The 15,035-nt window shown below is 38.3% G+C and overlaps 1 protein-coding gene across 3 annotated transcripts in view; it reads left to right on the top strand.

The window, feature by feature from the left end:
• Positions 1-13,505, top strand: part of Imp (IGF-II mRNA-binding protein) — a gene marked incomplete at its 5' end in the record, with an annotated part of 34,845 nt that extends 21,340 nt beyond the window's left edge. For 2 of the 3 annotated variants that reach the window (XM_074097227.1, XM_074097211.1), the window contains 6 exon segments: positions 1,011-1,397; positions 1,486-1,729; positions 2,539-2,700; positions 2,891-3,097; positions 3,598-3,855; positions 7,931-13,505. In XM_074097227.1, the coding sequence (XP_073953328.1) occupies positions 1,011-1,397; positions 1,486-1,729; positions 2,539-2,700; positions 2,891-3,097; positions 3,598-3,855; positions 7,931-8,026 (1,354 nt within the window). In that variant the 3' untranslated portion in view covers positions 8,027-13,505. 3 annotated transcript variants of the gene reach the window in all.
• Positions 13,506-15,035: the final 1,530 nt, after the last annotated feature.

Here is a 15,035-nt window from a genome sequence, read left to right as displayed (position 1 = left end):
TATATACCTATATATATATTTCACATATTATTTTCGTGAATATTTAAGATCGGCAATTGGTGCCAAGCATGTAAGACTGTATAACAAAACACAAATGAGTATAATGCGCGGCACGAAAGTAAAACCTGCGCAGAAGTCGATTTTAGGTATCACCTGAGGTGAAGACGGGGCGCGACTTACACCATTATTTTCTTTGAGCTATAAACAGCAAACAATTCAAAAATACAATAAAAACTCAACCTGCGTAGCTTAATGATTTCAACGAATACTTACTGAGGTCATGGAAAAATCAGGACAAAGAATGGTAAGGTTTTTTTTAATGTTGAAATTAATTCAGAAAGATTTATCGATAAGTAGTATATCAACTCTAGCCACTATGGATGATAGGTACATTTACCTCATAAAAATAAAAAAATAAAAATATTCTGGAGACCTATTCTCAGCAACTAAGATACCATTTTCGGATAGTTATTGCGTGAATGTACATGTACCGTAAATACCGTAATACTCATCGTATAGTTACTGATTACATTAACCGCAGAGTGGGGTAGTGTTATTATATTAAAGTTGAAAACGTTTACTGAAATGTGAGCAATCGAGTATATTGATTTGAATAACCCTTCTAATTATATAGCTCATGGTAGAGGGCGGCAAAGTGATTATACAATTTTTTTTAGTTGCTTTCGCCCTGGGTTCTTACGTACTAGAATTTCCTTCAAATTTATAGTTGGGTAGCTCTAAAAAAGTGAAGTTTCTATTTTATTTGACGTAAAATAACAACACAGCTAAAAAATCAGGAGATGCGCGGATTTCGGGGACCACTCCAGTGGTGGAAAGCCCAGGAATCCGTTTCGTTCTGTTTCGTTTCTAGTTTAGATAGACTTTCTGCCGAAACCGAAACTCGAATTTAACGCTGAAACTCGTCGAAACCGAAAGTTCGGTCGGACACTAAATTGAGCCTTCTATCTTTTCCAATTTATTTGCTTCTAAGTGTTACTTTGTTGTTGCAGAGCTATCAATGGCTTAAATGGCTACGAACTGGAGGGTAGTCGCATGAAAGTGGAAGCGGCAGAGCAAAATGCGCGAGGCGGGCGGCGTGGACGGCCGGGCGGCGGCCGCGGCGGCGGCGGCGCCAGCGGCGGCGGCTCGCGTCCCACGGACTTCCCGCTGCGCCTGCTCGTGCAGAGCGACATGGTCGGCGCCATCATCGGCCGCCAGGGGAGCACCATCCGGCTCATCACGCAACAGAGCCGCGCGCGCGTCGACGTGCACCGCAAGGACAATGTTGGCTCGCTTGAGAAGGCCATCACCATTTATGGGAACCCCGAAAACTGCACTAATGCCTGCAAGCGGATACTCGAGGTCATGCAACAGGAGGCCAACAACACCAACAAAGGGTAAGTTGCTGGGAAACTGACCCAACTTATATATTTAACTATACATTTGACTCTTGATGGTAAATTAAAAGTGATTTTCATATTTTAGGGAAATCTCGCTGAAAATCCTGGCGCACAATAATCTTATCGGGCGCATCATAGGTAAAGGTGGCACTACCATCAAGAGAATCATGCAGGAAACTGACACCAAGATCACAGTGTCCTCTATCAATGACATTAATAGTTTCAACCTTGAGCGCATCATCACCGTGAAAGGAACTATTGAAAACATGGCCAAAGCGGAGTCACAAATTTCAGCGAAGCTGCGGCAGAGTTACGAAAATGATTTGCAGGTAATTAAATTTTATTTTATAATTACTGTATATTTTTAACTACACTCATATCATAAAGCCTCTATAAATGCGTTCAAAAACCGCAAATTACGACCAGCATAAAGATAAACTGTGTTGTTCTTATTTGTGAAAATGTTGATTGCTTCGTAATATAACATCGATTTCGGTTTAATATGTATGACATAAATTTAGAACATCTCTGAAAAAAAAAAAAACAAAAGCAATTTGAATTGACCTGTTTTAATATCAGTCAATATGACGTTTTAGTCTAAATGAAATGTCAAATTGCAAACAATTTTTACAAATTGCGCACGTTACTTGATGTCGAATGATATGACAATTGGGGCAGACTCCAGTTTGATCCCGAATAAAAAAAAAACTACGGTACGGTCACTGTCAAAAGTTTCGTCCATCACATTTTGTTGTTCGAATTGTTTTATCGCAATAATTAGTTAGTTTTGTTGTTTATATAATTATCGCAACAGTTTCGTGTAAAATGATCGGTTAAGATATATCGAAGACGCCACCTGATATGGGTCCGCGACAGAGCAACGAACGTTATAAATAACATGTTACCGGCAAAGTCAAGGAGTACGAAAAAAAAATACCAAGATTTTATGCGGTAGCTGAACACATCATAGACACCTTATAATATGTGTGTAGATAAAGCAATGTATGTAACTGTACATAATTTAATTAGGTTGTGATCCTCCTGTCGGCTCGTTTCATAAACCCACACTCGTGTTTTAATGCCCTTGATTATGTAACAGTCACATAATGATGCTAAGTGTCTTCTTTGTACTGTTTAGGTGCTGGCGCCTCAAAGCATAATGTTCCCGGGTCTACATCCCATGGCTATGATGTCGACCGGTCGCGGCGGTTTCTGCGGCGCTACACCGCCCTTCCCGCCGCCCATCTACGCGCCCATGGCTGGCCAGGGCGGCGCCCAGCAAGGAGCTGGAGACTCACAGGTAATGTGGCAGACCCTCAAAACAGAGAGAAATGCTAATTAATATTAACACTTTCCGTGAAATTATACATAACCTTTCTCGGGCAAATAAAGCGAAGCAGATGAGAAATGCAATACACTGAAATATCAAAGATTTGTCAAGTGTGTGGTAAACTATCCATCTTTAATCAATCAATCAATTCATGTTACAGGAGACCACCTATTTGTACATCCCCAACAATGCGGTGGGCGCAATCATCGGCACAAAGGGCTCTCATATTCGTAATATAATTCGGTTCAGCAACGCCTCGGTGAAGATAGCTCCCCTGGAGCAGGACAAACCGCAGGTCGAGAACCAGAATAACGCACAACCTGAACGTAAAGTCACTATTGTTGGCAGCCCCGAAGCCCAGTGGAAGGTGAGCTGCTTTTAATCATAATGGTAATTTGAGAAACAATCGGTAACTAGTCATAACATTATGCATCCAATTTCTGAAGAAACTGGATCAATATGTATTTTCAATTTCATATTAGAGGCCGTATTGTCTGACGCGCTAACGTTTGCGATCGCATTCACTATCTTTTTCCCCTGGCGTTATACTGTGACAGGAAGAAGTAAAAACGATTGTGATTCCAAGTATGTTAGACGATAAGACCTCAGGTCTACTGTTTTAACCCTTTTACAGGCCACCACAAAATGGATCACAGTTTTATATTGTTAACCTATGAAGGATTCATTTTAAAACGAATAATATTTTTGTCGATTTCAATTCTTTTTATACCGTATTGTAAATTTAGCAAGGTTGAATATTTGTGTACATTTATTTGGTCGCTATATGCATATGCCTGGAAAAGGGTTAAAAAAAAATAGTGGCTGCCGATACAAATAAATAATGATTGTTATTGTGTACCGTTCCAGGCTCAATATCTGATTTTCGAGAAGATGCGCGAAGAGGGTTTCATGTCCGGCTCTGACGACGTGCGGTTGACGGTGGAGATAGTGGTGGCGTCCTCGCAGGTGGGGCGCATCATCGGCAAGGGCGGGCAGAACGTGCGCGAACTGCAGCGCGTTACCGGCTCGCTGATCAAGCTGCCGGAGCAGCCGCAGCAGCAGGGCCAGCCGCCGCAGGACCACGACACCACCGTTCACATCGTCGGGCCCTTCTACAGCGTACAGGTACGTCCGGCCTGCACGTCTGCAGCTCTGCGCGCCAAATAAACCTAACCCACTGCTACACACACACTTGAGAGGCGACTCGCAATGACGGTTCATGTGACAGGCTAGTTGGCGCCTAGTATCGTGAGGTCTGTTTGACAACTTTGACATTTGTAATGAACCAATCGCAAGCAAGATTGTGACGTTAAACGGACCTCTCGATATAAACTTCACCTAGCGATATTTCACCTGCCAAGAAACACTCATTAGGTGGGTCCACATTTGAGTATAATTTTAGCATATCAAGATCAAGCGTATCCTAAGTACCGCTTACTTTGGTATTTAACTCTTGGAGCTCCAGGGCTACGAAATTCGAAAATCGATGTTCGTGTCGTTCGGTCCCTCTGACATTTACCTATACTATGTTATACGAGAGCGAGGGGGACGGTACGATATGAACTTCGATTTTCGAATTTTGGAGTAGGCGCTCAGTTATGATATGCGTGTTGCGTGATTATGATTGCCTATCTTTTCGCGTCCAAACGAGTGATCATGATACACTTAGGTGGTGCGCGACAGAGATAAGACTCGCTGAATCATACATACAGTCGAGTACAGAATCGTCTCCGTTTTTTGAAGCCGCTTAATAATGAGACAAGCGTGGACTCACCTTTTCATTGACATAATTTCGACAATCGAGTGCAGTCGCCAGCATAAACATCGGAGCTGCTTAGTGCTCACAAGTATCTGAACACGACCTTATTCTCAGCCATCTAAATAGTTTAAGCACACCTACACAGCTCCGCTTTATGAAAGTGACTGTACAATCACTTTTTTTCTCAACAGTGTGTGCCGCGAATTTACGGGCGGCAACGGATGGATTTTATATGGTGTAGCAATCAAACATATTATAAACAGTTCTGGGATTCCTTGCTGGTGTATAGTTTGGCGGCACATAAATTCGCCGTATTAATTATAATCATGTGTAGGTTATTTTACTAAAACGACGTGAAAGTAAAGTAGAGAGCTGACATTATCTAACATAAGCTGATGAATGTGTATTATATATGTTTTTGTTACCAAGGTTCCGTATCTCAAAAGAATACAGCTCACTTCGTGGTCCGTCTGTTTGTCTGTCTATCAAGACCTTCTTTGTATTTTATTTGTAATGTTAAAATGTTTTTTTTTTTTTTCACTTTTTATGCTAGATCTAGGCGACATAAAATGACTTTTCTCAAAAATGTCCGTAAAAGTTGATAATATTCTTTACATGTCAGAAGGTGAAGTGCATAGTTTATGGTCAGCGAAAAATTAAAAAGTTAAAAAGATTGCAGGCGCGCTAGCTCGACAATAATAAATTAGCGCGCCTGCAGTCACAATTTTTTTTTAAAGTTAAAAAGGCCGTGGAAATGTTGGCACAAGTCGTATACGGCCAAGTGGCAGCCAATGGCCGGTATCAGATATTTTGTTGGAACTCCGGACTTATTTTATTGGGTCTGAAACAGCTTGTGGTGTTTTCGGTGGAAAAATACACCTGCAGTTTATTTTAAATGAAAAAAAAGGCGAGAGAGCATAAGAAAAACATTGGAATAAAATTAAATGTTATAATATATTTTGAGAAAAAGTTTATTCTATTTCAGAATTATTCACCATTTTTGAGAAAAGCTTTATATTAGTCTCGGCTGGAATAGCAATTGCTGGCTTTGTATTAGTTAAACGGACTCGCAAGCTCGTCCGTTTAATTCTCATACTCAGCCAGCAATTGCCTTCTTCCAGGCCACGACAATAATCTACTATTTTATGCTCTAGTCTAGTGCATAATACAAAATTTTCGCTTAAGATCAAGACCAAGGCAATCAGGTGTAAACAGCTACAAACAAAGAAGTTTCTATATACATTTATATTATATGATGTAAATAATTTTCAATTTATATAAAACTAAAAATCAATCAAAATAGATCAATAAAATTAAAGATTTATAATTATAATAGTAATGCATGAACAATAAAAGGAACATAGTAAGTGAGCAATTGTTCCCACTGTTGCTATTTCATTTCCTCGTATATGAACGTCTTGGGTAAAATGGCTCATTTTATGCTCTCGTTGTACAATCTACTATTTTCCATCTACATCAGTTTTTGGGCATTTGGATATTCGTACATGACTGCACATTTAGCAAATTTCCTGCACATTTTACCTATCAAAACCTGATTAAATGAACGTCGTCCTTTTTATTATGAATATAATATGTTTGATTGTTCTTTCCAGTAATAAATAATAATGCGAAGCGAATTTGTTGAATGAGTGAATGTTAAGCGTCAGTATGTATTACATATGTAGTTACACAAGTCCATTTTTAATAATAAACTAACCATTTTAATGTGAGGTAATCTAAGTCTAAGATGGTGTCATATTTTAACGTAAAATGTGTGGAGCCTGTTTAAGATAAGTATAGTGTTTAAATGTTATATATAGCGCTGAGCGAACTTAATTATTTTTCTTAACATGGCAAAGTGTGGGGTAACTAAGGTTTTTACATTTTGTAGCAACCGCCTGAAGCCGGCTGAACCTCGTAACGGAGTGTGGTCGATACTTCAGAGTGAGTCAGTGAATCTGCTTCACATAGTGGCCATGACTTTTGATAAACAGCTTTTTGGCTACTTGATAGGTGAGTGTCACTTTAGTATTGTATTGTCTGATAGAACACTTTGCGAATGTTACGAATAAAATCGCCTTATATTAATAAAATGGTGTCATTTACTTTTGCGTTTAATTTCTGCTTCGCCTTTATTTAACTTTATGGTTTAATAATATTGATATTGGACTTTTGTAACTACATATCGGGTATTATTTACATGTGGACTATTTTAATCGATTCTTCCCGATTTCTGCCTATTCCTTGATAATAGGGTATTCTTAGCGCTGAGTTAACGATATACAGTCTACTACAAAAATATGTATAACACCTGTAATAAATATGTAATATGATTAATTTTCGTGTCACAATGGAAAAAATAATAGCAATTCTAACTCCCTGCGATAAGGTGTGCAACTTTTTGGACTTCACCCATTTCTCCTTGTTACAATGCAGTAGTGAAAAAGTTGATACATTTCTTTGTATTTGGCTGTATAAGTATACATTTTCTTTTTGTCATTATTGCGTAAAAAACAAGCTGAACTGCTGCTGCGATTAGCGAAGGTGTTTTGAGAAAGAGCTGACCGATACACTGGTTCATACTCTGTAGATGTAATTTAACATTTTGTTTTGAACTAGTTACAGTAACATTTAGCTTGTTCATCATGTAAATGTATGTCTTACCCGTCTGAAACATGACTGGAGCGGAGCGCACGGCCTTTGAGAAGTAAAACTAGTAATATTGAATGGACTCCGTATGAGTAAACTTAATAGTTGCTGCTTTCAAGTTTCAACTGACCTTACGTGCTTTTTGCTGTATGTTGTGTTGTCTCAGACGAGTAAAACTTATGTTTAAATTAACAGCGAATAATATGATCTACATCCTGTGCTTATAATATAGTTCAATTATCTAAATAACAAAGTAGTACCTATTGAGGAGCTTCACTATGTATGTCAGAATTGAATTATTCGTTGCTTATACAATGTGTTATTTTTGATATCCGTTAACTTTAAGGAGACAATCTACAGGTCAAATGAAGTTAATTTCTCTAAGACACTTGTGGTTTTACTCTTCTGTTTAAAAGATAATCAAGAGTTAAACAGCGTTTCCCCACTAATGTGCGAGAATGTGTTGCTAGGAGCATGTTTTTCATTAACCAATAGAATCGCTTCATTTACCTCGCCTCACTGCTCAGCTGTTTCCACCAGAGATGTGCTGTGCGAGAATGTGTAAATGATGAATGAAAAAAGATTTTTATTCCCGAAAAAGATTTGTTTTAATTTACGGATAGTTAATTATATATAAGGTAAAGGTAGTTCATATTAACGAACTGAGCAGTCTGCCGAAGTTAACGGATATAAAAAACACGGTGTATTTGGTATTAGTATTAGCATACCAAGTGTAGGATGTAAGTATGTATTGTATAGTATCGTATGAGTAACGGTGTTGTGTGTCGGCAGTCGGCGCAGCGCCGCATCCGCGCCATGGTGGCGCAGGCCAGCGCGCCGGGGCGCCACCGCCGCGCCGCACCGCCGCCGCCACCCGCGCCGCAGTAAGCCGCCCCGCACCACCCACCCTCGCCGCCTCCGACCCTCGCTCCATGTCACCACCGTCACTACCGTCACCACCGGCAGCCTCTCACAGCCTTCGCCCGACCGGTTGCCTCGCCGATACAGAACTAGGACGCGACGCCATCACCCCACTTCCGGTGTTATGATGAAGCGGTAACCCTCATTAGCTACGCCTTAGTTAGACAGAATTGCGTTAGTAACTACAAATGTGAAGTTACAGATTTATAGATTGTACAAGAGTTGCCCGATTATTGCGCTGGCAGGCTGTTGTGTTGGCAGCATATTGTGTCCAAATGTTGTTGTTGATATTAATGTAGTGAATTGTAATTAATAACTATTGATAAATCCATATTTTTACTCCGGGATTATATATGTTGATGATGATTAATATTTGAATATATACTATTCATATACACTATTTTCTTAACGATAGTGCCACTTAAGTATATGAATCTAATGCCGCGCGTATAGTTTATTGTTATAGTTTTCATACCATGTTATTCAGCTACATTTTAAAGAGTTGTCATATAATGCAATAGTTAATGATTATGTTCCCTATACATACATATACACATGTTGATGACAATAGCTATAGTATCACTCCATTATTATACAAACGAGAAGTACATATTTTGTTTTGTTATAAAGTAATAGATTAATCTGTTGAAATCACTACACTGTTAATATTATTTAAAAGGGTGTGTGGGATACAAACCGACTAAGAACAACGGATTTAAACATGATATGGCTTTACCGAGGAGGCTCAATGAATGAACAGACAGATGCTTTTGCGAGTATATGTAATGATTTCTTTAAAACGATTCAGAATTTTCTGCATGCTGACAAGAATGTTGTACAATGATTATACAAAATGAACGTGTGTGTTGGTGTGAAGTAACTAATCCAAAGAGTGACGCCGACTGACGGCCGGCAGCGCGGCGAGCTCGTTAGCGGCTAGCCGCTAGTCGCTAGCCGCTAGTCGCTAGCTGCTCCAGGGGCGCAGCGCCGTTGCGCTAGTGCTAGTGGCGCTAGCTGCGACGGCGCGGCCGCCGCGACGCACTGCCACGGAGATAAGAAATCCTTTGACGGATATAAATATTTTTGATATAATAGTAATTGTTGGAAAGTAAGGATTAAACGTATGAGTTTTAATTTGTAAGTGATTTGTTGATCGTTTTCTTTGTAATTTTGTCTTTGTTAGCTTTATAATGTTTTCATGTATGAAACTTTGATGAAAAGATTTCGAAAATGAAGAAGACACCGTAGCGTTTAATGGTGCCAGTGGGAGCGTCGTATCGTTTGATTCTATCGAGATAATGTTTTATTATTGGAATGTACGATTTGTGTTACTATTGTGCCAAGTGAGATATTTTACTATGAGAGATTAAGATTAAGTGAATAATATCAAAATTAATGAAAGCTAAGATATTTATATTTATAATTGTGATAATATATGGAAGTTTTGGCAAAAAAAAAACTATTCTTAATTTAAATATTTGGAACCCAGGAGGGGCCATCGAACGGGCTCCTAGAGCTCACTGGCCTCTCAATTATCAATTCTCACGTTACGTTTTCAAACAAATTGCACTATTTCCCAGATGCATTAAAATAATTTTCAATTTCATTTTGACTAATTAATTGTCCGCGAATAAATGTAGAATCAGCACTCCGAAAGAAAAACGAATTATTGAATAATCTATGGTATATGTGTAAACATATAGAATCATCATTATTTGTGTGGGACAAAGGTCATAATAATTAATGCAGTATAAACCAAGCGGTTTTGTTATGCTTCCACATATTATTGGAAATAATCTCACATTTGGCATCGATCCTTATAGCGTTCCAGTATTATAAGGGTCGGTAGCATTCTCTGAAATAAGCAAGCATTATGGTCTAGTTTATGGTTCGTTAACTAGCATTGGGCCCAGTCCGCCACGCGCGCTGGCTCTCGCTTGCGCGGGTGCAGCGACCTTGGCAAATGTTACTTAACAAAATACTTGTTAATACCTATGCTGAAACGTTAAAAGGTCGTAACAGTTATACTTACACATCTGACATATAATAATAAAACACACTTTATCCACTAATATCAGTAGGGATTTAGACAGGGCTCCACTAATGTTAAACATACTATGCACGAATTAAATATAGTTCCCTCAAGTGCTACGGAAATGTAACGGATTCGCTTCCGTTTGAAATACTTACATCTGGTCTTCGACTTACAAATTAGCTACTGATTGACTCTTTCCAGACATACCAGTTGACTTGACAACAGAGTAACTACTTTGCTAATGCGATCTCTGAATAGAGTAATCGCGTCATTGACACTATGTGCACCTCGAATAGAACCAATGTTGCGCCATTTAACCAAAGCAACCAAAGAAAACTGATTAGCATTAAAGCCAGCGTTCTGGTTGGTACAGTCAAGTACCAAAATATGTATCTAATCAAACCACGTAAAATGTCACCACAGCCTTGTTACGTCGGAATATGAGTCTCTGGTACTTATTTTTTAAGCGTTGGATAAGATCATATTTTTATACTCTATTGTACGCGTTTCATCTCAAGTTTAAACTCAATTAACAATAGAAATTGGCTAACTTGAGCAAGTCACAGCGGCATGGACATTAAATGAAAAACTTCAATTTCGGGGCGTATAATAGTGGTCATCTGAAGTTATCGACTATTTATATTCAACACAGTTATGAAAAAGTTTGTTTAAAACTTAGGTTACTAATGCGAGTTTTAGTTATCTCGGAAAAGATAGAGAAAGAACGCGCCGTTGTAATTTGTTAGTATATAGTGACCTGTGGCCGTATTGTCTTAACGCGCTAACGGTCGCGATCGCATTCACCGTCTCTTTCTACCCTCGTCTTATACCGTGTGACAGAAAAAAAGTGGTGAAGACGATTATGATTCCGAGTGTGTTAGACAATAAGGCTCGTGACGAGTGTCCGCGAAGCCTGGCCGCGGCGGGGGCGCCCGGCCGCCCGGCCGCCCGGTGCGCGCCGGGAACAAGGTCAACAAAACATAGCTCGGATTACGCCTTAACCTGTCGGCTGTGCCAAGCTTCCGGAACACTAAATTTTTACAAATACTTTATTCTGAGTTAATGTCAGCACTGTATATACATTCCAATACAATGACATCAGAGTTGTTAACGGTGCTGTTGCATTTTTCTAGGATTAATATATATTAGTGCGGCCAAAGATAAATAACTGACAACGCGTTGCTTTGTTTGTAGTCAGTTTTGTGTTTGTGTAATATCGCAGACTGCGCTACATTTCCGGGGTAATCCCTCGTTTGGTCTTGCAAAGTCTAATGTCGTGAACATTAAACGTAGTTCTGTCAACGCGTATAAATATCCAAAACGTAAAATATCACAATAATTACTATAAATAATGTCAATCACACAAGACATAAAAAATATATCTAGAAATCGGAGGAAATAAATTAGACGCAATTCAAATTATGCAAAGGAATTTTGAACACCTGCACTTATAAATAATTTTACCAAACGAAGGACAACCTAATTTCGGGAATATTCACGTGGAAATCACTGAATCGGTTAATTATCAGGCTTATTATTAACTTCACTTCGTTTATTTACTTTGCTTAAAATTTTGCATGTTAATTTTGACCCTAGTGAGGTCGAATTGACTTTAAATTTGGCTCGTGTATATAGGTCCGATGATAATGTAGTAAAAAGTACCGCCAGCAAAACTTAACAAAAGTAGCTTTCCGTGACGCACCTCCTCTCGCAAGGTACGAAACGAGGCAACGGCCGGCGTGGCCGCCGCGCGCAGAGGCGGTGCGTGTTGGCCAGACTTTACCAGGTGCATCTGATCACCGACACGGCAGAATGACCTTACCTAAACGTATCATTAACTGCCTCATTCGTAAATACCAATGGATTTGATATCGGTATTTATTAGTTAGGTGATTTTAATCCATCTAAAAATATTGGTAACCGCAATTAACTACAAATTACAAATTGCACATTTTAGTCATGGTGTTAGCAGTTTATTGTATATTTGAATGTACACAGATCCCAATTATAGGGAAAATAGTATGCATTTTTAATGTGGCTGTTAATTAAAATGTGTTAAATTAATTAAACGTTCATGTCGGTGTAACATTTCACATCATAATAAATAATAAATACAAAAAAAGAGCCATATGTTATATTCATATATTGGACAGAAGGAATCGTTTGGTCATGTATTAGTGTTGAGGATATTCTACGTATTCGCCGACGAGTAGGTCGCGACCCGCCGCACCGCCGGCGGGTCGACCGCCAACCGCGTTTCAGAGCATCGGCTAACAACCCATTGGAGACGATGTACGGTTACTTTGAATGCGACAGGAAGAGTGTACATATACAGGCATGTTGTTTATTCCTTCCAAATGTAAAAAGAGGGTACATTATGATTTGTAATGTGTTAGGATGCAGAAATAGTTTTAGTTGATTAATTGTATCGTTGTGAAGTAGCGTTAAGTTGAGAGTAGACGCGGGCGGCGCGCGGTACGAGACTGAATTACACCCGCCGCCGCGCCGCCGCGCCACTTACTTTACATGTCATTCTCGCTATTGATATACCTTGTCATTCTTGTTTGATCGTTCTACTGTTATTTACATATTTCTTTCTCGTGTGTGTAAACCACTGTTTTGTGTATTTGGTGTGTGATCGGCAGAATTATCAAGTTCATTTTATGTGCATGGTTGTATTTTATAAATAAAGTCTGTGAATGGAATGATACAATTTTATTATGAACGTTATTTTGAAAAACGTCGAGCACACATTGCATTTTGGTACCTATATTAGTTTACAATATTTGTTACTTAGCGGGGACGTGGAGCACTCAATCTAATGTTCGTATGTTACACTCCCTTCGGTCTAACTTAATGTATTGATGTTCCATCGAGTCTATAGATACTAGTATATGTATGTGTTAGCACGTACACTGCAGTCGGCGCCCGGTTTCCCCTCTTGCTCTGTAAAACTTGCGCCACTGGAGAATTCTTTAACTCAAATAGTCTTCATCATTTTGTTACACTACAGTTTACAGAACAATGGGGGAGCATCATCCGGCGCTGCTATATTTAGATAGGGAGGAGCTGTTATTGTTGCTTCTATCATAAACGTATTAAGGTCCAAGTATAAATACATTTCATCAGTTATTTTGTAAAAGTTCGAGCGGAATGGTTTGAACACCATGTCACCAAAATTTTCTTTGATTATTGTTATTTTTAGAACCATTTTTAATTGGTATAAGTTCTGAAACTAATAACTACCTCAATATTACTACTAAATGAATATGATAATTATCTTTGTGCATGTTTTGGGAACTGACTTTAAAAGAACGAAAATTCAATATAATTAAGATTGCTATTTTAAACATAGTAACAGAAAATTGTCAAAATTAGGTTTCTTATCGTAATAAAAGTAATGAAAATTAAGTCTTGTTTTTTTGCCTTGGTACCATCAGCCAAATATATGGTCTACCACTCTAAAGTTGATAATCGTTTGCATGTCATAAAACAATAATGCCAATAGACGTGTGTCAACTTGAAAGTTCGACTTTGGCGACATATTTATTTGATTTTGGTATTTTAATTTTAATTGTATTAAATTGTATGGGTTTAAAAAAGATATATGCCTAAATAAAGAAATTTATTATTATTATTATTATTAAAAATTGATAGACCACTTATTTGGCTGATGGTATATTAGATATGTTTCCTTGCTATATTTTCAACCGCCTGATTTTAGTGGTCACATTTTTTTATGATTGGGAATTCTACAAATTTGTTGATAGTATTTTTAGACGTCCTGTACAGTCGAGTGCAAAAATAAGTATCTATTCGAACCACTCAAAAATATGTTACTAGCTTTCTTGCGTCGGAAATGTCGGAATAAGATTCTGTGGTACTTACATATTTTTGACACGTTGAATAAAAACATATTTTTACACTTGACTGTACTTCTAGATACCTGGAAATTGTAACAGAATCTTCTACTTCTACCATGTCAACAAAAATGTGCCCACAAAAATCGGAAATGAATAAACGCTCGGATAATGACCATACAAAGCCGGCCACACATGCTAGGTTCTACAGCTTTGAGGGGGTGATAGCCGAAATTTGTAAAGGAAATTTTGAATTTTTAGGAAAATACCCAGAATTTGATATTCACGAGTCAATATTGCCACAATGAGCTTTAACCCTTTACCAGGCCCCTAAGAACTAGCTTGTCTTATACTGTTACAACCGTATTTGAACGCCTTGTAAAAAATGAATTTACGAAAGTCGAAGATGTTCCTTCAAACCAGAAATAAAAATGTGGGTTACGGTTATCCCATCACCTGCCTAAGTATATAACTGTCATACTCGATTTTGTCTTATTATATTCTTGATCAGGCGAAGGGATATATTCCTCCCACATCTTATATCGGTTATCATAGTCAAGATTTAACTCCAAATTTACTACGAAACGTTATATCAATCTCTGAAAACATTATTTTATGATTATGATCTTCATTAACGGCACGCTTCAAAATGCAGTAATGTATCTTTGGCAGCCGTTTAATCCACTTGACCAGTGATGTTAGTGGTTTTGATGTTAGCTAGGTAACTACATAAATTCGCTCTAGGTTGAACACAAACAGTTTTATTACTTACGTGAGTTTTTATGACATGACAAGACAATTTACCGGGCCATGGGAAGAATAGCTCCCGCACAGTTAAACTAATAAGGCCATGGGATAATATCAACCCACATCCTAATTCTGGCCATACTTACAACAATAATGCATGAATATTTAGCAATGTTTTTTTTTACGATTACATTACCTTTCAACACTCAAAATCTACAAAATATCAAAAAATTGTTCGACCTATGTACTTCTGTTTCATAGAAATTATGGAAAGTGTTCGAATTTCTCCGTAGTTTACTGAAATTAGCGTTGAAGTGAATTTAAACGGCTGCCG

The sequence above is a fragment of the Choristoneura fumiferana genome, chromosome Z (assembly GCF_025370935.1).
Source record: "Choristoneura fumiferana chromosome Z, NRCan_CFum_1, whole genome shotgun sequence".
Lineage (NCBI taxonomy): Eukaryota > Metazoa > Arthropoda > Insecta > Lepidoptera > Tortricidae > Choristoneura > Choristoneura fumiferana.
The sequence above is the reverse complement of the archived record's forward strand: the minus strand, read 5'-3'. Positions and strand labels throughout refer to the sequence as shown.